The sequence below is a fragment of the Corapipo altera genome, unplaced genomic scaffold, assembly GCF_003945725.1.
Source record: "Corapipo altera isolate COAL_440 unplaced genomic scaffold, ASM394572v1 52b, whole genome shotgun sequence".
Classification (NCBI taxonomy): domain Eukaryota; kingdom Metazoa; phylum Chordata; class Aves; order Passeriformes; family Pipridae; genus Corapipo; species Corapipo altera.
This window is the reverse complement of record NW_020884922.1, coordinates 3,782,659-3,804,233: the sequence shown is the minus strand read 5'-3', so window position 1 is coordinate 3,804,233 and position 21,575 is coordinate 3,782,659. Positions and strand designations below refer to the sequence as shown.

At 38.1% G+C, this 21,575-nt stretch overlaps 1 protein-coding gene across 50 annotated transcripts in view; it reads right to left on the bottom strand.

Moving 5' to 3' along the window:
- Nucleotides 1-821: 821 nt before the first annotated feature.
- Nucleotides 822-21,575, bottom strand: part of RIMS2 (regulating synaptic membrane exocytosis 2) — a 448,206-nt gene continuing 427,452 nt past the window's right edge. For all 50 annotated transcript variants that reach the window (XM_027657142.1, XM_027657165.1, XM_027657167.1 and 47 more), the window contains 5 exons: nt 7,529-7,670; nt 6,138-6,250; nt 5,291-5,392; nt 4,196-4,335; nt 822-3,751 (listed from right to left, as the gene is read on the bottom strand). In XM_027657142.1, the coding sequence (XP_027512943.1) occupies nt 3,533-3,751; nt 4,196-4,335; nt 5,291-5,392; nt 6,138-6,250; nt 7,529-7,670 (716 nt within the window). In that variant the 3' untranslated portion in view covers nt 822-3,532. The remainder of the gene's footprint in view (nt 3,752-4,195; nt 4,336-5,290; nt 5,393-6,137; nt 6,251-7,528; nt 7,671-21,575) is intronic.

The window sequence follows — 21,575 nt, the reverse complement described above, 5'->3', positions numbered from 1 at the left end:
TCATGACAGTACTGCAGTGCTTCTTTTTCCTCATATCTGTAATCAAATACACACACTTTGCTGTACAAACTGCTAGGCAGCCTCTCACTCTTCAGTCAATTTCCAAGGCACAGGTACTTGACTTAATGAAGTGCTCGCGTTTTGCCCAGTCACCGCTGCCTGTGCTGATGCTGCCTCTGAGGGGTCAGGTAGAAATAAAAGTCTCCACTCCCCCCCATCACCACCCACCCCTGACACAGCTGTAGAGGTGTTGGACCACTGCCTGCTCCCTGATGCGGAGGCTGCATGAGCCCCTGCAGCCATCACTGTCAGATGGGCACTCTGTCCTCATTTGTACCCTGCTCACAAAAAAAGGCAGCTAGTATTAGGTGGTATCTAGGGATAGGGTGGAAGCCTGCAAACAGATATGCTGGAAGTCTTAACTGGATGGTGCAGCCACTCCACAGCAGATGGTGGGAGCACTTCAGAGTCTCAGCACATTTAGTATGTTGGTTATATCGGAGTTGAAGCATGTCCTCACAGCCAGGATTGGCAGCTTGGGGCCAGCTCCATCCTGGGAGCTGTGCAGTCTTTTGGCATGTGAGAGTTGGAGGGTGGCCGGAGCACAGAGCCTGATGCCTGGCTGGGGGCAGGCAGACCCGGCCTCCCACTGCTCCCCAAGCCTGGCAGTGATTGTGGCATCTTAAAAATGGCATTTCATCTGCAGCCCCGTTGAGAGAAGAAAAGCCTGCTTGTTCTTCAGCTGCATGAGCTGCTTGTCACCAGCTCCACTGAAGGATGCTGCCCACCTCGGAGAAAAGCAAAAAAGCGCTGCACACAAATTCTGTAAAGAAAATGTTTTATTTAAAGTGTTAAATACCATCACCAGAATGAGTTTGATTTACATTAGTTGGTGTTCATGACAGGCCTAATCTGCCCTTTTTTTTTTTTTCCCCCCAACTGTAATTCCTTTTAGCTTTTTAAAACGTACTATGTACAAGACAGCAGTGATCACTGGAATAGTGCTATTTACATGACTAAACCATAAGTAGAGTTGCAGACGTGTGAAAATTAAAAAAAATACATTAATTTTTTTAAAATAAATACTGCATAACAACAAGTATGTACAAACCTTCCATGTGTCATCTCCATGATTTTAAAATTTGAAATAATTTATATAGGACTATGCATACAAGAATGTGTGAGCACATCTCACAGTGTCAGGAAAATGGTTATGTATTTTTGTTTATATCCTAGGGGATATTGTAGACTGTATGTTAGTAGTATTTATTTGCTGCTGGTAGACAGGTGTCTAAATTATTTCAATAAATATAATTTTACCAGTCTGTCTATTAACAATAATCCATTATATAAACTCTGCAGACAAGACACAATCTCGATTTCTATGATATTGCACAAAGTAAAAGGCATTATAAGTGATACTGTTATTACTTTTGCCCTCTTACGAGGCATTTACAATTTGTTAATGGGAAACTTCAATAGATTTTTCAATAAAATCAGAATAATTCTGTGTGGCCTTAAAGGTAAATGTAATGTATACTTCAAAAATTATTGCAAGGTTTCAATAATAAACCTTAAGTAGGTATTAAAGGCATACAAAGACCCAGAAAAAAAGGATATTTGTTATTAAATGTTAGCCAGTTACATTCCCTTTAAACAACATAATTTAATGAGAAGCTTGAACTTGCAGCACCACCCAATGGTAGTTACTGTACGCTACAAAAACCAGGTTTTTGAAGATGCATTAACTGCAGTGAGGTTCTGATAATGGTGTCAAATAGCTGTCAGAGTGGTACTGATAAGCTTTCTTTAAGGCTATTTTACAAACCAAAGACTGTTATTTTCCAGACTGATATTACCTAATTATGTCTTTTGCAATGCAAATGTAATTTATGAAAATTGAACTTTACAGCAGAAGAACTGTCTGGATTAGTAACCTGTGTTGCTTTTGTAATCTCAAAAACGTAGCAATCAATTTGGTTTAGTGCAAATAAAAGTGCTTAAATTTATTTCCTAAAAATCAACCAGGTACTTAATTTTTTCTCTTTCCAAAAACCTTCAAGAAATGATAGTTCAGTCTTTGAATGAAAGATGCTGGTGCTGAAAACAAATTTATTGAAGACATCTTACAATGGCCACATGATTCCAGTATTTTGCTGTAGAATTCAATTTGAAGGTGAGAAAAAAATGAAAATAAGTTACCATGCACTGTACAATAAATTGCAAAAAGTTCAAATATCTTCTTTATCAAATACATGCTGAATTACATTAATGTACTCCCAAGCCATGTTGCAAAATCCTTTTCAACATGCTTGAAAAAAAGTAAGTTCTTAATCAATATTTTTCTCAAATAATTCAGAAATGCAGAACAATCTGCAACCCTGAACCAAATATGGGGCATAAGTCAAAAGGTAGCCATTTTATAATATTCTGATCATCCTGGGAGGTAGAGGGGAAAAAGAGTAAAAGGAAGAAGGGAGACTGGAAGGAGAGATAGAGAAAGGAGGTGGTAAAAGAAGTGTACAATTTGCACATTATGTTGAACTTTACAAGGCTTGTACCTTTTACATTTAAATAAATTTAATATATTACACTTATTTCTTGTCACATAAACAGAATTTTAAATATTTGCTAGAAATTATTTTTTATTTTTAATATAAGTCTGCAAAAATACAGACCATGATTGGTTTAAAGAATGATAAACGTGGTGTGTCTTTGAATCACCCTGTTGCATTCTCTTTCCTTTAAAACCATGCACTAGTGAAATTTATTTTTAAAAATAATATAAACTGTTGAAAATGGCTGATTTATTCTTTTTTCTTTTTTTGCAAGTTGCAGCCCCAAGAAAATAATTTAAGTGTTCAGCTAAATCTGTGTCCATGCAAAAAAGTTTCTTAATTTCATACAGTACAGTATATCCACAGAATTTTATTTTTCAGAGAGTCCATCATGTCTGGGGTTTCACTGTGTGAATAGCTGGAGGTATGAAGCCCGCCACTTTAAGTCTTGAACCTTTTCAATATGAAGATTTTTCAGACCTCAAGCAACTGTTGCAAGTGCCAGTTGACTTTTCCAGCATCCTTACATTCTTCTTTTCTTCCACTGTCTGCTATTCCACTGACTTGTAACATGGCTTCGTGGGAGGATAACTCCATTTCTGTGGCATAACCAAGCTTTAGGAGTAGAGGGCAGATAAATAAAGCAACGGGAGCAACAAAACAGATATGCTATTGAAAAGGACTTTTGTTGCATGAAACAGATTGATTTTTTTAGTTTAGTCCATGGCTTCAGATTGGACCAAAACTGAGTCCCTGAACTCCAAACCTATCAGTTCTTCATGATTTCAGTCCATCACCTGAGGGCCTTCTGTAGGGCACAATGTGTGCAACTTCCTTGAGAACACAGGATCGCGTTGCAGCCCTAGAAACAGGCTCAGAAGACACAACATTAAGCATGCAGTGTTACCAGGGTTTGCGACCTGTAATTTTATTTTTTTGTAACGCTGGTTGCTATGACAACAGTTTCACAGCTGCTATGAGCGAGAATATGAAGGTCCTGTTGAACTTTCAAGAGATGATTGGGAAGCTCTTCTAGTGAGAGGAGCTAAAGTTGGGTCTACTAGGGAAGAAGGAGGAAAAAGTTTGAACCACCCAATCACCATGTTGGACAGGTCCAGTTCATCTAAAAGTATCTGTGCCACTCCCATAAAGGATTTGTGATCCATACGTCCATAGTCTCCCCAAACAATTATCTGTTGGGAAAAGAAACAAGAAAATAGAAAGATTTCAGCAAAAATTATGAAAGCTTCAATCTGTTTTGTCAAATGTCTCTGCTTATTTAATTGCAGTAAGGAATGAAATATTTGACTGTTGACATAGTTCAGTTCTTTGCATACTAATTCATGATGGAGACACAGAAATGATCTGGGCAGTAACAGACCAGTTATCCAGGATACCAGAGAAAACTGAGTGAGAGGAGCCCATATACACAGTAGAAGCAAAATAATCTGCAGCTAACTTTTGCTCAGTACTTTCTACTTGCAAAAACAGTTATTACTGTTGTATTATCTGCTCAACAGGTATTTTAAATATCAGAATTTATTGCCAAATGAAGCATGAAAGGAAGTTTGAAACTCATTCAGTGAAAACTGTACAGGTGACATTTTCAGGTTCAGATGAACGTTGATGCAAATTACCTGTAAAACTTTCCCTTGGGGACTTTCTTCAAAAGATAGAAGTTGCTGATAAAGTGGTTCCAGAGTTTTTCTTGCTACCTTTGTCTTCTTTTTGGCTATGCAGACTCCATTTTCTAATAGATACACCTTTACATATGGTGCTTTTAAGAAAGAATATAAAGAACAGTAAGTAAAGAAGAAGTCCAGATTTTTTGCATAACAGATGCACTTTCTATTATTATATAAAAATCTGCCTTTTAATGGATATATAACTTATATGAACAAATCTCCACAAGCAATATTAATAATTATTCCCACACGAAGCATCTATGCATTTTTTTTACTCTTCTCCCTGGTATATTTTTTCTTGACTTCTTTTTATATGTCTCTTTTGCCATGAAACAATTCAGATTTTGACCTGAAAAAATCAGGTATTCCTATATATAGTGTCCCTTTACTGTACAAAATGCAAAATAGGCCTATTAAGTAAATGAATGACTTGCAATGACTTTGGTGAGATTTGAATCAATGCTCCAAATTGTTAATAATTTAAAATTATCTACAAGGTGAAAATCAGTGAAGAAAAGACTCTGACACAATTTCTATTTTGGCAGAAGAGCTTGCTAAAAATAACATTATATTGTCCTTTTCATATAGTGTTATAGGACGTTAGATTATAAAATAAGTATCAAATACTGGTCTACTTTTTGAGTAGGTACCTATTCCATGTTTCTTGATTCCCTCTTCATTCCTAAGATTCCTACACAAAATCTTCAGTATATACCTTTCTTTCTACCCCATAATAAAGGATGCATTTGCTACTGCTGAAATATTTTTGTGTCTTCTGATAGCCTGATTTTTAAGTTCCTCCTGAAGTAGGGTTGATTTTTTTATATCATTTCAATATGTTATGCATTTGAGTATACAACACTGTGATTTACTGAGAGGTAAATTTGATAAGAGTTTACCATCCCAAACAGAAAAAACATGGATTTTTTTGGTAGAACTCTATTCTTAGAATCATAGAATGTACTGAGTTGGAAGGGACCCATCAAGATCAACAAGTCCAACTCCTGGCCCTGCACTAAGATCGTTGCTAAGATTTTTCTTCCTCACCTGGCAGTGTCTTTGAACCTGGTTTTACAACAAGGCCACGGGCTCGGATTATTTCTACTTCCAGTTGTCCTTTCTTGTCCATCATTCCCACCTGAATATCTCCTAGGTAACAAAAAGAAATCCTGGCATTGTAATTCAGAAATACTTAAATATATGAAATGTTATGAGAATTTCTAGGATGAATATGTAGTAACTTCTATCATCTGCTTTCCTTCAGGAAGTATGATCTGGATTTTAACACTATGAGATAATTTAATACTTACCCTCTTCACTGCTGTTTATGTTAGTAAACTATTTAAAAACCCTGCAATAAGATCTTGACTCCCACTTCCCATGCCCCTATTACTTCAAATTAATTTCCCTTTCTTGTCTTAAGAGTTTCATATTCAAAAAAGGCATCAAGGGAATTAGTACAAAGCAGTTCTGTAAAGATGCTTGAAATCTCTTCACCATGCCTTTAGTTTAAGACACATATGAAAAGATTACCTGTGAATATTAAAAAAGTCTGTAAGCACAATAATAACAAATACTTTGCACCTAAATTACCATTTTTATACAACATTATCAAAGGGATTCAGAGAAAAGACTGGTCTTATTAGTCCCATTTTAAGGATGGAAAACTGACGAAGAAGACATAAAAGACTGATTTTTTTCCAAAGGACCTTACTACTTTAGAATGTCTTATTAAGCATCCATGATTACTTTGGCTGCAGTTATAGCTTTGGTCTTAACTGAGTTGTTCAAAACCACATGGGAAATCCATATTTAAAGGGAATCTAGATAAATTCTATGTTCTAATTACCAGACCAAATAGAATATATCATATCTATAGGACATAAACTCTTACCCATTGATGGTGTTGCCAAAGTCTGTCGTCCTACAAGCTGGGCGGGACCAAGTCCATCCAGAAAATCACTGAACTGGCTATCTGCAGCCAACCTCACACCAGGGAAAATCAAACTAGAAATAAAATAAAAAAAAAAAATTGAAATTTTGTTTGTTTGTTTTTTGGTTTTTGTTTTCTAGATGTTTTGCACTTAGTGTTCCTGCTCACAAGGAACTTGCAAAACAATTACTGTAATTTTCAAAATTTCAGTGTTCAACAAACAGCAATTCAGCCTCCAGCATACAAACAAACAAGTAACAAAAGCACTAATCCTCAATATTTTTCCATCATGCTCTCTTTTTCCAATACATTAAAGACCACTGTTAATTGTTGTAGTATTCGTATGAGACCAGTTCAGTAAGATATTAATGCACATCCTTACCACTTATTTAGTTACATGAAGGTAAAACTGCTCACGTTTCTCAGTCACTGTGAACTCAATGGCTGAATATCAAGTGCACACAGTGAAATGATGTCATTAGACTGAATACTGATTGCTATTTTTAAAATCACCTTTTAAAATCAGCATTCATTCTATACATTTTGTTAAAAACGTCCTTGAGAATGCCATCTATTCAATAATGGAACTGAAATCCATTGTGGCAAATGACCAAAGTAACTTAAAATTCAAATTCTTGCCATAAATTATCTGTGACCCATTACAAAGCAACAAGAACTAATGAGATTTGTAATGACCAACAATAAAGAAACGTCCATCACAAGTGCATATAGTGCATCAACCTGGACATGTAAGATATATTGTGCAGCACAGATATATCACCAGTGCTGTGAATACCACTAATAAATCAACCCACAATAAGACTTTTCTGGGCAATGTCTTGGGTATACCACTCATAAGTCTTTAACTTGGGCTCTTATGAAAAGCATGATATGTGACAGACTCATACTTCTGCCCAGATAATTTCTTTAGGATTAAAGTAGCAGAATCTTCGAAAAACTGCAGAGCCCAGTGAATGACACCTAGAAACGTTCTGGAAATGCTTTGCTCTGCAAAACACTGACATATGCAAGGAGTTTTTGGAAGAGAATTTGTCCTTATCTGTGTTTTACCTGGCATTCTGCACCTGTTTCCCCCTCCTGACACACCTCATGTTGATGTTCTGACCTTCCAGAAGCTTTTCTTATGGCACAACAGAAATAAGCCTCATCCTTACTGCACCAACAATGGGAGACTTTCTGTCATAGCGGAAGACTTAGGCTTGGTCCATCAATGACACTAGCTTGTGAAGGGAATTCTGACTGCACAGGACCTACAGCGTTCACTGTGCTTCTCTCTAACTACCAGTTTCGTGCAGAAATGTCAGGAAAACAGAGTTATAACTACCACTTACTTTCCCTCAGAACTGTAGCTGTTCATGCTCCCATCCGTCGATTCCCGGCTAGCCTGACGAGTCATCCAGTTCCTCATCTCCACGGCCAGCCCTGTCTCAGTGCTCCTCTGGACAGTGCTCCGCAGCTTCTTGCCCCCTGCTTCTGTTGAAACAAAAGAGAAGCCCCCATCACACTGTGCTGTCCCAGCTGGGCAGCCCTGCTGGCAGCACACCACCACTCCATGTGGCAAGAACACTCAGAGACAGAAATTAACAACCTGTATCAAAACTTCCATTTAAAAATTAACAAGTTTTTAATAATAGTCGAGCAGCATCGTAAATCTCTTTTACAGGACCTTAGCTCTGTCACTGCCTGCTTTTCAAGGTCAGACAGCATGTACACAAAGCAAGTCTGCTCATGGAGGTAACCAGATTTAAACAACCCATAGTCTAGCATGTTTAAAATATATTTTCTTTGGGTGAATAAATCCCTCTTAAGAATTCAATTAAAATGTTACCATGATGTCAAAACCTGCAGATGAATTATTTTATTTTAAAACATTTGGTCATTATCTGCTAAATCAAGTTACAGATATCCATTAATGAGGATCGTAAACCACAAATCAAGAACCCTTCCCATGCTTTCTTCTCTATTCACTAGCTACCTTAAATTTATATTTAAAATATGCAGTATTGTCTTTTATGCACAATATGAAACTTTATCACCACCTCCAAGAATAACGATTTTTCTATGCTTGCATAGTTTAATTTTAGTTGTAAAAACAGCAACATAACAGGCATCTGAGTATCAGACACAGGAAAAAATACTCAAACAATACAGTAGTATTTTAGTAACATTTAGGAATTTTGATCAAAACGTCAACTGGAAGATATACTGAACAAAACACACACACACAAAAAAATTAGTAGGAATGAAGTTTCAGTTTTTCTTTCATGAATAAGACAGTCACTCTATGTCATTTCTGATTTTAAATGCTGTTCCCTGCAATGGAGCAAGTAATTTTCCATACCAGTTTCTTTTTTCTGTTCTATACACCTCTGAGTTCAGCACAGTGATGTGTGATATACAGATAATATTATAAAAGAGCAAGAACTCTAAATGTAAGCTACACCAAATAATAACAGAATTCTTAAATATTGATACAATGAGGGTAGATAAAGAACATGGGAAATTAAATGAAGTGGGAACTAGACACCAAAAAGACCTTGAAAACCACCAGCTCCTTGTCAAGAAAGATTAATAACTCTGCAATATTTAACAGCAGTGAGACATTTCTATAGCAGTATCATGAGTGGTTCAAATCATGTTGGTTATTACAAGCCTTCTACATATTCCTTAAGACCATAACTTTTAATCAGTATGTAAATATAACAGAAGTAGTAATTCTCCTCTAGAACTTCAGCTGCCCACATGAATGTAGTACCCAATAGAATGAAAAAAAATTTGCTGCTAATCAAAACTATTTCTCAAAATGCCCATCAATACCTGATGCAAAAAATACAAATAAAAAAGATACCAGGCTAACATGAAATATGAAAAATGAAGGGCAGAAAGCAACAATTTCATTTCTATTGTGTTGTATTGTTCCAAGCACCTGCTGTTTTATTATTTATATTCAACTGATGAAAGCTGGCAGCTGACTTCCAGCATTGGCCCAGAGTTGTTCTAAAATACAAGCACTCATTTGAAAGAAATATTCCCAGAAAACTGCCAGAAAAATATTGTGCTATAGTTTTGTAGAAAAGGTACACTGTATCATAGCTATACAGGAAAGGCACACAACTCCTGAAGCCCCATGTTTGTTATTGTATTGTTACAGGATATTACTCTCCCATTCCAAGAGCTCTTTTGATCTGTAAATATTCACTTTCATGCAAATTTAACAGAATATCTACATCTTGCATGATTCTTTAATATCTTCATATCGTATCTTTCAAAGATTTTGGGGTTTGGGTGCTATATATGTTTGATTATGTGATACACAAAGGAGTATATAGCAACTTTTATTAATTTGTAAGGCAGATTTTTTTGTTCTGAATTAGAATTATAAGTCTGCATGCCTTCACTCTAGAAGAAAATTCATAGAATAAAAAAATCAACATGTTCATTGCACATCAATTTACTGAGAAATCAAGGCAGAACCAGTGCAACTGCCATTCAAGTCTTCATGGAGGCACATGTGTAGCTGCTCACAGCATCCCTCTAAAACTTATTTTTAAGTAGTTTTACTTTCCCACATTGATTTTAATTGAAGTAAGTGCTCTGGTTCACATGACAACAGGCACACAGCTGATAAGATACAACTCTGATACAGCATGAAGTTAGGCACCTATAATAAATCCAACTTTTGTATAAGTGTGAGTGGTAAACAGTAGTCATTTTGACCTTAATAGTGAATTTAAGGAGGGCCAAAAGGAATAACTATAATAACGTGAATAACTATTTCCTATCTTTCAACGGGAACAGTCAGTGCTCTCTGATGGTCTCCAAAGATCTGACCTTTGATCAGTAAGGCTCCTAATCATGATTTTGATGCTTCTTGAAATAAGAATTGAAGATTTCAACAGCAAAATGGCAACTTGGAAGAGAGGTATAGAAGAAGACTCATATCACAGGCATGACTCCTGAGCCACTGCTTGAGAGATGAATATTCTTTCAGATGAACCTTGGCTAAACTAATATGTAATAATACACATGAGAAATACTCCCACTTGATTGCCCACAATACTAGCAATACATTTATACCTGGAAAAATGTTAATAAATCAAAAATAATCTTAAAATTCCTCAAACAATTTAAAATCAAAGACAGTATTTGTATCATCCATAATTTGTTTCATAAATTCAGCATTCAAATACTTAAAATGTAGCGAGTAGCAATGAAAATGTAAAGTATTTACTCAACTCAAAGAAATAGCCTTTAGTGCCATACTTCCAGGTTGTAGCTGGTAGAACATCTAGTTGAAGATCTTATCACTCCAGTAAATCCAAACTGGTTTCCCTCATTCCTGCCTGGAAGTTGAAACCTCTCTTGTGTTTACTCAACTACTCATGTGGCTGCATTCTGTACTGGACCCAGACCAAAAGGAACAAACCAACAACATGAATTAAAGTTGTTCTTTTTCTTTTAAGACAGATAATTTAAAAAAAAAATTGTGAAAACAATTATACAGTTGAATGAAACCAACTGAAGTAATGTTAATCTCTAGCTAGATGAATAATTTGGGAATGCATCTGACACAAACACAGAAATAAACATGTAACTGGTGTCACTGTAAAAGTGGGGGGTTTATAATCCTAAAGTGTTTATACATATACACTCATGTTATGCATGCTGTTTTAATCTTACCAAATAAAAGGACACGGAAACAAGAGGGTTTAGAAGTGTACTTTTTTGTTAAATATGTTGCTGACCACCTACACTGAAAATCATTTTACTCACAATTTCCTAAACTCTAATAAAGAACATTGAAAATGTTCTCCAAATTAGTATAAGCTAATTGCCCTAGCAGGATGAAATTTCTCTCAACTCCCCATCACAAAATATGGAATACATTATCCTCAAAACACTAGTTCAGATTCTTGCAGCCATATTGTAAGGAGTGGAATAAATTACCAGAAATAATTGCTTTGGTATTTATGAAAGCACATTCATTCTTATGGTTAATCACACTGGTAATTTAACTAATATGGTTACTGCAAATAGACTCCGCAGGCCACATTTTCTAAATTACATGCAGAATTATTTGTTCCCACAACTTGGAGTGCAAATCACTTGCAAATTAGAGATGCAAAACTACTGATATGATCTTCAATAGCAGATGAGGACAAGTCAAAAAATGCAGTGAATGCAACACATCATCTTCCATCATCTGGGATCTAGCCAGATGAAATCTGCCTCTCATGGGGAGAGTGGGAGCTCTCAGCTTGCTCTCAGCAAGAACTTCCTACAACTGCTCCTCAGCAGGCACAGAGCCCTGAGAGAGAACGTGGCTGGCACAGGCAGAGGCAGGCAGGCTATGACACTCCCCAGGTTGTACGCGATCTCTTGGTAGCACTTGTAATGAGTACAGAGCACAGAGCAGCTGTGGCTTCAGAAACACACTCAAGTGCTTGAGGTGGCTCTTGTCTGCTCTCCCCACCTCAACAAAAAGGCTGCATAAAAACTGCTTCAGTATCTTCATTTGAACTCAGGAGTTAGATCCACAAAAAGAACAAGCTGCCTTAAAGTGACCATTTTTCAAGAGTCAAACTCTTTACATATCTTGTTATCTGCTCTGGGCATATTAACACCAGGCTAGATAAAATCATCAGAGACAGTCTACCAACAATTGAACCTACTAAAGAAAAGGTGGACCGAGAAGGTCTAAATTCCCTTGCAGCTCCTCATTCTGTATCTGAAACAGCCCACGTTTTGGCTGCATTGAACAAGGCATTTAGCTTCTTTTGAAATACTGGGAACCACAACCACGTTGTTTCTTTCTTTGTGTCACCCACAGACCGCAAGCAGAAGACATGGATTAGGATCTACTAATTTAAGCAGGATTTGGGAAACCCAGATTCCATTGTCACTTGAGTTTGAGCACACCTCAGAGGCCAATGCTAACAACCAGCTTCTGAAGTGTTGTGCTACAGCCCCTCCACTGAAGGTTTTCACAGTGCATGCTGTCAGCATTTATGAAGCCCAAAGAGCATTTGTAGGGACAGGAAGAAACTGTAACCAGGGGCTTTCCCTTACTTGTAAGGAAGAAGGGAAGACCTGTGTTCTAGTTCCTGCTTCCATGAATACCTGAAGGTAAAATACTGAAAAATTGTGACTAGGATGGAAGTAGCCTGCCTGGATAGGCCCAAAGCAGAGCTGCCTTCAGTAAGGGAGCAGCCAGGTTTGGAAAGTGTGAGTCTGGGCTTACAGCCTCAGTTTGCACTTTTAAATTTCTTGTGAGGCCTCACTAGTTTTTCATTTTCAATCAAGAAACCCTTCTTCACTCTCGTGCTGTTCTTTCCTCTGGACATAATGGAAGCATGGTTAATTAAGATTAAGGTTAATTAAGATAGCACCTAAATAAAAGAAAGAGAGAACTGAATGAAATAATCAAGTGCAAAACCATTGCTTGAACTTCTGGTCAAAGGCTGGTATAGAAGCTTTGGCATCCCATTATTGATGAATTTCCATAGACAGGACCCAAGAGGCAGACATCACCAATCTCAGTTTTTCCTGGCCAGGTTACAGCATCCTTTGTCTGCATTCCATTTCCCTGTCATGGCAAGGCTGGTCATATGTTTAGTCTGAAAAAGATCCCCATGGCTCGCTGTGATCATGTGATTTAAAGTCAGTTTACCACACACAGCTTCCAAGCAATGCTGTGGTTTAAGGCAGGCACCTGCTCCTTATTCTCTCCCACCTCTTGATGTGTTTAAAGCTCTATCCTGCCACTTTAATTTCACTCCTGTTCTGATGTCCATTCTCCAATCTTAACTGATCCTTCATAAAATTGTTAAAAGCATCAGACAACAGAAACTTCTTCTGCCTACGTGGGGCATCCATCAGTTTAAGCTCTTCAAGACTTACAGTCCCCAAAAGGTTTTTGAAACATTTTTACAAGACTGGAGTGTTAACAAAGAGCTGTATTTCTACATACACAATAACTAATTACTTAATGGTCCTTAAACTCTAGTATCCCTGGTGTTACTATTCAGAATCACATGCTACATATAAAAAGGACAAATAGCCATCCTGGATATCCTATGGGGCTATTTCAAACCATGACAGGCTTGTTTTCAATATCTGTGCTAGGTAACACTCCTGGAAACCCCAGTTAAGTATATACAGCACCATGGCACGGAGGCTTGGTGCTTGACCATTCCCTTGACAAAGAATTTAACCATGATAACAGACAAAACAATGGACTGGCAGCCATCCCAGGGAATCAAAACTAAATAACCGCAGCTGTAAGGAAGAGAGGTGTTAGTCCTGCTGTGATTTCCACTTCTTGTTTTGTTACCTGGCTCTGACTATCTAACAACAAACAGGCTATGCATGTCTGCTTGGATCCTTTGTTTTAGAGATGCTGATTACAGATCTTGCTTATAATACACACTAAGAAAATAAACTATTTTTTATAATTTATTCACCTATTTGGCCCAAGAGAGATCAGGACATCTCTATTATATTTATGCTATTTTTTCAAATGTATGACTGCAGAGCCAAGAAGGAACATTTTCTTCAAGTTTGTGTAAGATACATTGATTGGCAGGTCAACTGTATACTGAGATTTACTGAGTTAATAAACTACTAGACAGTCCAACTAGAGATCCACAAAGGTTTGAATCTAACTTGGAAAAAATACCGTTCCACATTAAATATCTCAAATATGGGATCATAAAAAATGTTTAGTTCTGATGCAATACAAAATCAGCAGACATCAAATGCAGAATGAATATGCTATCCCAATGACTTCTATTTAGAAATGCACAACACCTGACAGTGAGATAGAGATCAGCAATAGAAGCCACTCAGGCCTTTCCAGCACTACTGCAGAAGCCTTCTCAGCCTTTCTGTTACTGAGAAGGCCATCAGTTTTCGAGGTGTGGTCAGAGGATGCACCCTACAAAAGCCTTGCACAACTGCTGTAGAACTGAACACAGAGATACAACAATGAAGAAGCACGTGGCTTTGTAGCCCACAGTCCCATGAGGCAAGTGACCTGAATGAACAGTTCTTCAGGAACCCTCATTTAGAGCAGCTCCTATCTCCATGCAGATAAATGTTCTTATCATTCAAATATAACAGGTCTGACTCTATGAATACTTCATGCATGTGTCAAAACAGAATGGTACCATTTTATATCTACTTTGTATATCCTGTACAACAACCTCTATAACTACAAAAAGTGCAAAGCAGTGGGAAATCAGTCTCATCCCAAAGCTATTAAAGTCCTGAAAAATAGAGCAAGCAATTTTGTGGAGTTACATTCTAATTTTGTATACCATTTATATAAGGAATAACTAAATAGGTGCACATCTTCATCACAAGAAATCTTTGCATCCAGTCTTTGATTTTGCCAATGACAAAGGATGATCATATTAAGTAAATAGAAACCATTGCTGCGGTTTTGAGAGCTAATGTTTTTATGTTTATGTGTACATTCAGTTTTCAGGATGTAATCTATTCTTATGCATTTATTAATAATCATTACTCCATGCAGTGCCAAGAGCAGATTAAAACTGCCTAAACAGCAAACAGTATATATATTGAGGAGTTTAGAACTGCTTTTTTATTTTTGTATTATATATGAAGTGAGAGATACTTTCTAAATATGTAATAATGACAGTAACACTATTCTTCAATCCAACCTTGATTCTTTTTAGTATAGCAAGGGTCATTACATATGCTATCAGACAGATCTGTGCAGCATTGTTGAATGATGTAGCAAGTGTATTGAAACAATTCAACAGCCTCTATTAGGGCTTAATGAGATAGATGGTGCCAAGGAGTTGGATGGCTACTGAGATTACACAAATTAGAAACAGCTCTTCTTCCTTTGCTTTGTCTAACATGAGTAATGATCCTATGCAAATATAATTATTTAAATAACCACAGTTCACAAAAAACTGAGCAAATTTCACACCATAATGACCCATTTTCAAAGTACTGCTATTAGACATTTACCTCTCCAATGACAATACAGCATGTTGCTGCTCTGACTAAACTTGACCTTGACATTGAAAAATGACAATTACAGTGTGTAGATATAAATGAGACAGGTTTTTTCACTTTCACGTAGGTGCCACCAGAGATGCAACTTGTGGCTTCACTGCTGCTGTTATAGCCATACTTGAGTTATCTGTAAGCTATTCAGATACATGTACGTACAGTGTAACTAGAAGCTCAGAACAGTAATACAACTATAAGAGAAATACAGCTTTAAAACTCCACTGGGCTTTTCTATCCTAAGGCAGGTTGAAGTATGTTGTACTTTGAATGCTAATCCTTCTGCAGTTTCTTCTACTTTTCTGTTAACTTTCCCAGAGGTTTCTCAGAACACACGTGATTTTTTTTTTTTGTCACAGTCTTGTCTTTGCCAGCAACAGTATAGTTTTTTTCTATGCTTATTTTTCAAAAGGTCTCACCCCATCTTGGCATCTACAGCTACTTCATTAGTATAGTACCTGAGTGTAAAAACTGGTAAAAACATTTGCAACTGGAAGGAAAGATGCAAATTGCTAGAAATGCCTGCTGTACTGCCTCCACCCTGGAACTCAGCCTGTGGAGCTGCAGAAGTGGGAGAGACCCAGCCTCACCACCCTGACAGAAAGGTTAACTCAGCTCAGCCCCTGAGCCTTGCCCTGACAGCAAACAGAAAAAATTTTCAACTGTAAACTTAAATGTCATGCAGATTCTGTATGGAACGATTACTATTGCACAGAGTGCATTTTATCATCTAAAAGATGAGCCACCCCACTGTTGCATGAAATGTGCAGTAGATGATCTCTGATGTGTTAGCACCAATCAAACCAAGATCTTTAAAGCTTCATCTTTTATAGTAGATAACCTGTCACAGGGTATTATACCCTTCTTTCATATTCCTCCTTGCCTCTGCCTACGAACATTCCACATAAACAAGGTCATCTTTACCACCAAGGCCAAAAAGTAGGCCAGTTCCCCTAAGAAGATGTAGTTATTCTCATTTTCTTCATTGCCTGATACTCCTATATAACTTTATTCTTTTTAAGATGATAATTTTAAAGCATAACTACTTCATGTGCAGAATTCTCTTCACTTTAATAATTACTTGCTAATGAATTGATTGTTACTACTTCCCCCATTTTCTATTTCTGGTCAAATTATTGTCTGCTTGTTATTGTCTACTGGGACCTCCAGAGGGACAGTGTGATCTGGAGGTCTAACCACAGGAACAGAATCCAGGAACTGCCAAGCTTTATTCCAGCTCTACCAATGAGCAATGATTAATCAGTGAGAAATGCCACTGAAGCCAGCTACAGCGCTCAACTGAGCAGCTCAGCCTACATTTAAATAAGTCCCAACCCTTCACCCACTGGCAGCACTCCTGCTGATACCTATGTGGGATCGAACAACCCCTCCAGCAAGTTTCCCAGCTAGTTATCAGCCAAGTGACAGGAGCGTATAATGTGCTTCTATTCCTGCTGAACTCTTGCAGCAACACTCAGATACTTCTTTCAGTATACATCAATATGCAAAACTGTAACATAATTTTTTCTTAGCTAATGCAACTAATTTTTGCTATTTTTGGCATGATTGTCTTGGACTGAAGAACATTCTGTGGCTTTTTTTTTTTTTTAATTGCCTTTTGTTTTTCTAACATACTGGGAGACCAAGATGCTTTCCAGTTCTTTCTGAATTAATTTATGACTTACATTATCATAAATTATCTCTTGAATTGTCTTGAGCACCTGCAAAGCATTTGGCTTTCCCCTTCAATCTCATAGCTTCACTACCACCCAAAAACCTTTGCAAAAGAAGATATTAAACTGAAGTACACTCCCTTTTGGCAGGCATAATTCTGCACACAGATCTTGCCATGACCAACAGTTCCATAGCTGCACTCCTGGCAACCTGCTATTTAACAGTTTATGCCAACACCTCAGTGCAAATGCAAATCAAAAGTGAATGTAAGCAGAGCATAAAAAGGAAACTGTAGTGGAAATTTATTACAGCAAACAATACACACACTGGAGTTTGAGGAAACACCGAGTTACCAGTTCCACTCATAAAAACAGATGTAGGCTTTCTAGTGACTACATGTGGTCTGAATCTCTCTTCCTTTCTCTGGATGTTGGATAACTCCAATTCTTCTCCAGTAACCTGCTCCAGTAACCTTCTTCAGTAATCTGCTCTAGCACCTATTCCAGTTGTTCACAGAAAAGATTAGTATATTCATATGCACTACTTGTAAATATATCATGTGCATAAGATTTTTGCATTATGACTACATAGACATTTAAAAGGATGTCACATGCATTTACATTGGAAATTCCCTCATCTTTTGAAAGTGACAAAATTTCCCTTAATTTCAAAAAGAAAAATGTGAGGCTTTGGATGTTTCAAGAGCATTCATACAGGTACTGATTTGTCTTCTGTCCCATGCCTCTTCAACAATTTCCACGTAATTTAAGTCTGTTCCAAGCATTATTTGACACCAATTCTCACTTCACTATGCAGACTATACATTTTATCCCACATGAATCTAAGAAAATGCAAAAGATGCTCTTTAAAATCCTTGATACTTTGATAAGATACATAATTTGTTCTGGTACCAAATGACATGTTAGTCCTGTGTGTGCACATGCACACATGCTAGAAAAAAATTGATGATGAAAAGAACTATTTTTTAACACCTTTTACTAGACATGGCTAAGAATAATAAACTCCTTTAAAAATAATCAAAATGCGTAAACTTGAAGGACTCAACTAATCAGCAAGTAGGAAATGCTAGTGTGAATAGCAGCTCCCTGTGCTGCAAATCTGGACAACCACGGCAAGTTCAGGCCTAACCATGGCAAGTTCCCCCTGTACTCTGCACTGGTGAGGCTGCACCTTGAGCAGTGTGTTCAGTTCTGGGTCTCTCACTTCAAGGACACTGAGGTGCTGCAGCCTGTCCAGAGAAGGGCAACAAGGCTCTAAAAAACATATCTCATAAGGAGTGGTTGAGGGAGCTGGGTTTGTTTAGTTTTCAGAAGAGGAGGCTCAGGGGGGAACTCATCGCTCTTTACAACTACCTGAAAGGAAGTTGTAGTGAGGTGGGGGTCAGTCTCTTCTACCATGCCTGCAGTGAGTGGACTAGAGGAACAGCCTTAATCTGAGATGGGAGATTCAGATTAGATAGTAGAGAAAAGTTTTCCACTGTTAGGGTGGTCAGGCATTGGAATAGATTTCCCAGGGAGGTGGTGGAGTCACCATCTCTGGAGGTGTTCAAGAGGCCTCTGGATCTGGTGCTGGGTGATTTAGTGGTTTAGGGGTTACAGTTGTAGTACTGGGTGGACGGTTGGATTAGATGTTCCTGAAAGTCTCTTCCAACCTTGATGATTCTATGATTCAAGTTCATGGCTACCAACTGGAAAATGGAAGCCCACTTCTTCAGTACATCAGAGCTTGGATGCCAGGGCTTAAGAAGTCTCATTCTTTAATCAGTTGACATGTAAATGGATCTTCTCAATCATCACATTCAAAATAGTTTCTGAAATTATTCTTACTAATACGTTGTATTGAGTTACTATTCAGTTGTATTGAGATACTTACTATTCACTTACTTCTGAACTTGACAGTACTCATATTTCTTCATTCTGAAAGATATACCTCTGGACCAGTCTATTGATTTCAGCAGTTAATGAATAAAGTCTTCAAGAGAGTATCACAAAAAAAATGCCTCAACAGGTCAGATTTCCTACTTGTATTAAAAATGTGATTGAGTGCGAAATGTAAAAAAATAAGAAAAAGGCACTCTTGTAGAAGGATATCTTTTTTTAACCTATTCATACATAGAAATAACTACACCTTGAGGGTAGTTAACTTATGAAGTGGGTTTAATTTCTTTTTTCAGGCATTATCTGCGTGAACATGGGAGTGCCTGTACCACACCTACTTAAGGGCAGTGGTGGTACATTAATATAATTGCAGAAAGCACTCAGAAGACAACAAATTCCAATTTGAGTGCAGAGGTGACTTGAGATGAAAAAAAAAGATATCACAATTTTTTTCTTTCTAATCCCAGTGAGAGCACTTGGGAAAAGAACTTAACTGTCATGCCTGTCACTTTCTCTGTAACCTGGTATGTCTAAAATCTCAGGTAGCAGAAACTTAGATGCATAAAAACTGCATAGCAATTACATCTCTATTTTTTCATGGGAATTACATTTAATGCATTTCCAAGTGTAAGACTACATCTAAATAGGATCAGATAACATAAAGCAAAACAACATGTGAATCAGTATACATTCTTTTAACACTTCTGTTTAAATAACTTGCCAGCAGAAACTAAATAAATCATTATAATTACACTTAAATTTACAGATATTCCTCTACTGCCTTCCATGTATTTCATGTTTCTTTGAACCAGTGAACAGTTTTAAACATATACAGATTCAACCAAGGAAGAAGTTAAGTGTTTCCTAGAGAAGTAAAGAAAACAAACTAGAACAAAACAAATCAATACCCTGATTTCACACCAGATTAATTCAATTATTGTAGCTAAAAATCAGGACTGAAAAGAAAACTATTTTGGAACGATAAAGAAAAATAATCCTTAAGGATACCTAAGCATGTGTAGCCTAATTTATGTTATTTTCAGTGTGTGTTTTCAGCCATAATGTTTATTAACACATCAAAAGATTAAAAATGCCCTCTGGAGCCTACCCTGAAGTCTACTGGGAATATTTTGCAGTTCACTTTGTTGTTAAAGGAAGGGAGCAAATGAGAGTTCTGAAGCACCTCACGGTTTGTTCCAGGGAGCAACTCCCTCTTTTCCACGAAGAGGGGCAACCTGGTCAGCTCCAGAGTAGGAGCGGGGGAAAGGTGGGGGACCACACCTCAGCATTCACATCAGAAACAAAATGTGCTTTGGAGAAGAGACTTCAGGGACTGTTGCACATGAAAAGATAAATCAAGATGTGTGAAAATTGGGGACACGTATTTGCCACTGAAATTTCAGCCTGAGATGTGGAAGGTGACACATGTACATACAGATATTTTAAATACAGATCATGAATGGTGTACACACATAGCTGATACACGTTTGTGTAGCAGCACTGGACATTGGTATCTCTGTTTTATATTGCTCAAATCTATTGAAGGTGCAATTACTCCATGAATCCTAATGAAATTAAAAATCTTGAATTAGTTCTGATTAACAAGGTGAAGCCCATCAGTTCATTCTATATATAAACATATTTAAACACACCAGACTATTTTCTTTATGAAACCAGTATACTCAAAACAAACTCATGAAACACAAGTTCTATCCTGGGTAGAGTTTTGTGCCATGCTTAACTATACATTTGTTACACACATTCCAAATAGCACCCTTTTTGGGGGGCATGGCTATAGAGAAAATCCATTACATTTCTCTTGTCAGGTAAAGTTCTGGTCCTGCAATAAATATATGAAAATTACACACATGCTTTACCGGTTGGATTTACTTTTATGAGTAGAGATTAACTGTGAATGTGACCTGCAAGGTCTACTTGTACCCATAGCCTTCTACCTATACTGCTGCCCCCAAGAAAAAGTTACACAGAGCCAGTATTTCATTGCTCAACTCTACTGTTCTGTGTGAATAATGTTACAGTAACAGACAAGGGATACCTGAGGAAGCCCACGCAGTGTCAGAAAGCCACCCGCAAGGAAGCATGGTTCGTTTTTCTTATGAGTGAGCAGAAAACGGAGAGGTCCTCTATCCCTTTTTTTGGGTTTCTTTTTCCAACATTACTACAGCTCAGCTTATAAATTCATTCACAGTGTGATGATAAAAATTATCTGTTAAATGACACCTCACTCTCCAGCTACAAGCACGGTGCTACCAACTTGTCTCTCAGCCCAAGTCACTCTCCGTTACTCGCGTCCTCCCATCCAGCTCGTCGTTCAGCACCGACCCCCGGCCCTTCCCGGCCACCTCCGAGTCCGCCCCATCCCTGGAGCACCCCGGAGCGCCCGCGGTCCCGCGCACACCTGCTGCCCTCCTCCAGACCCTGACACCGGCTCCGGCCCCTCACCTCCGTCCTCCTCCTCCAGGGAGTTCATGCAGGGAAAGTAGACCGCCAGTGCCTCGAAGGAGGCGGAGAGGCTGCTCCGGCTCTGCGAGCGCTGCATGGTGCGCCCGCCGGCCGCCGTCTGCCGGCCCATCTTGGCCGAGCGGCACCCGCCTTTGGCGCGGTACAAGAAGCGCGGCGTCTTGGCGGCGGAGCGGGAGCGGCGGCAGCGGCGGAGGGCGGCGGGGAGCGCTGGGCGGGCTGCGCTCCGCGGAGCTCCGCTGTGCCCGGCTCTGCCCCGCTGTGCCCGGCTCTGCCCCGCTGT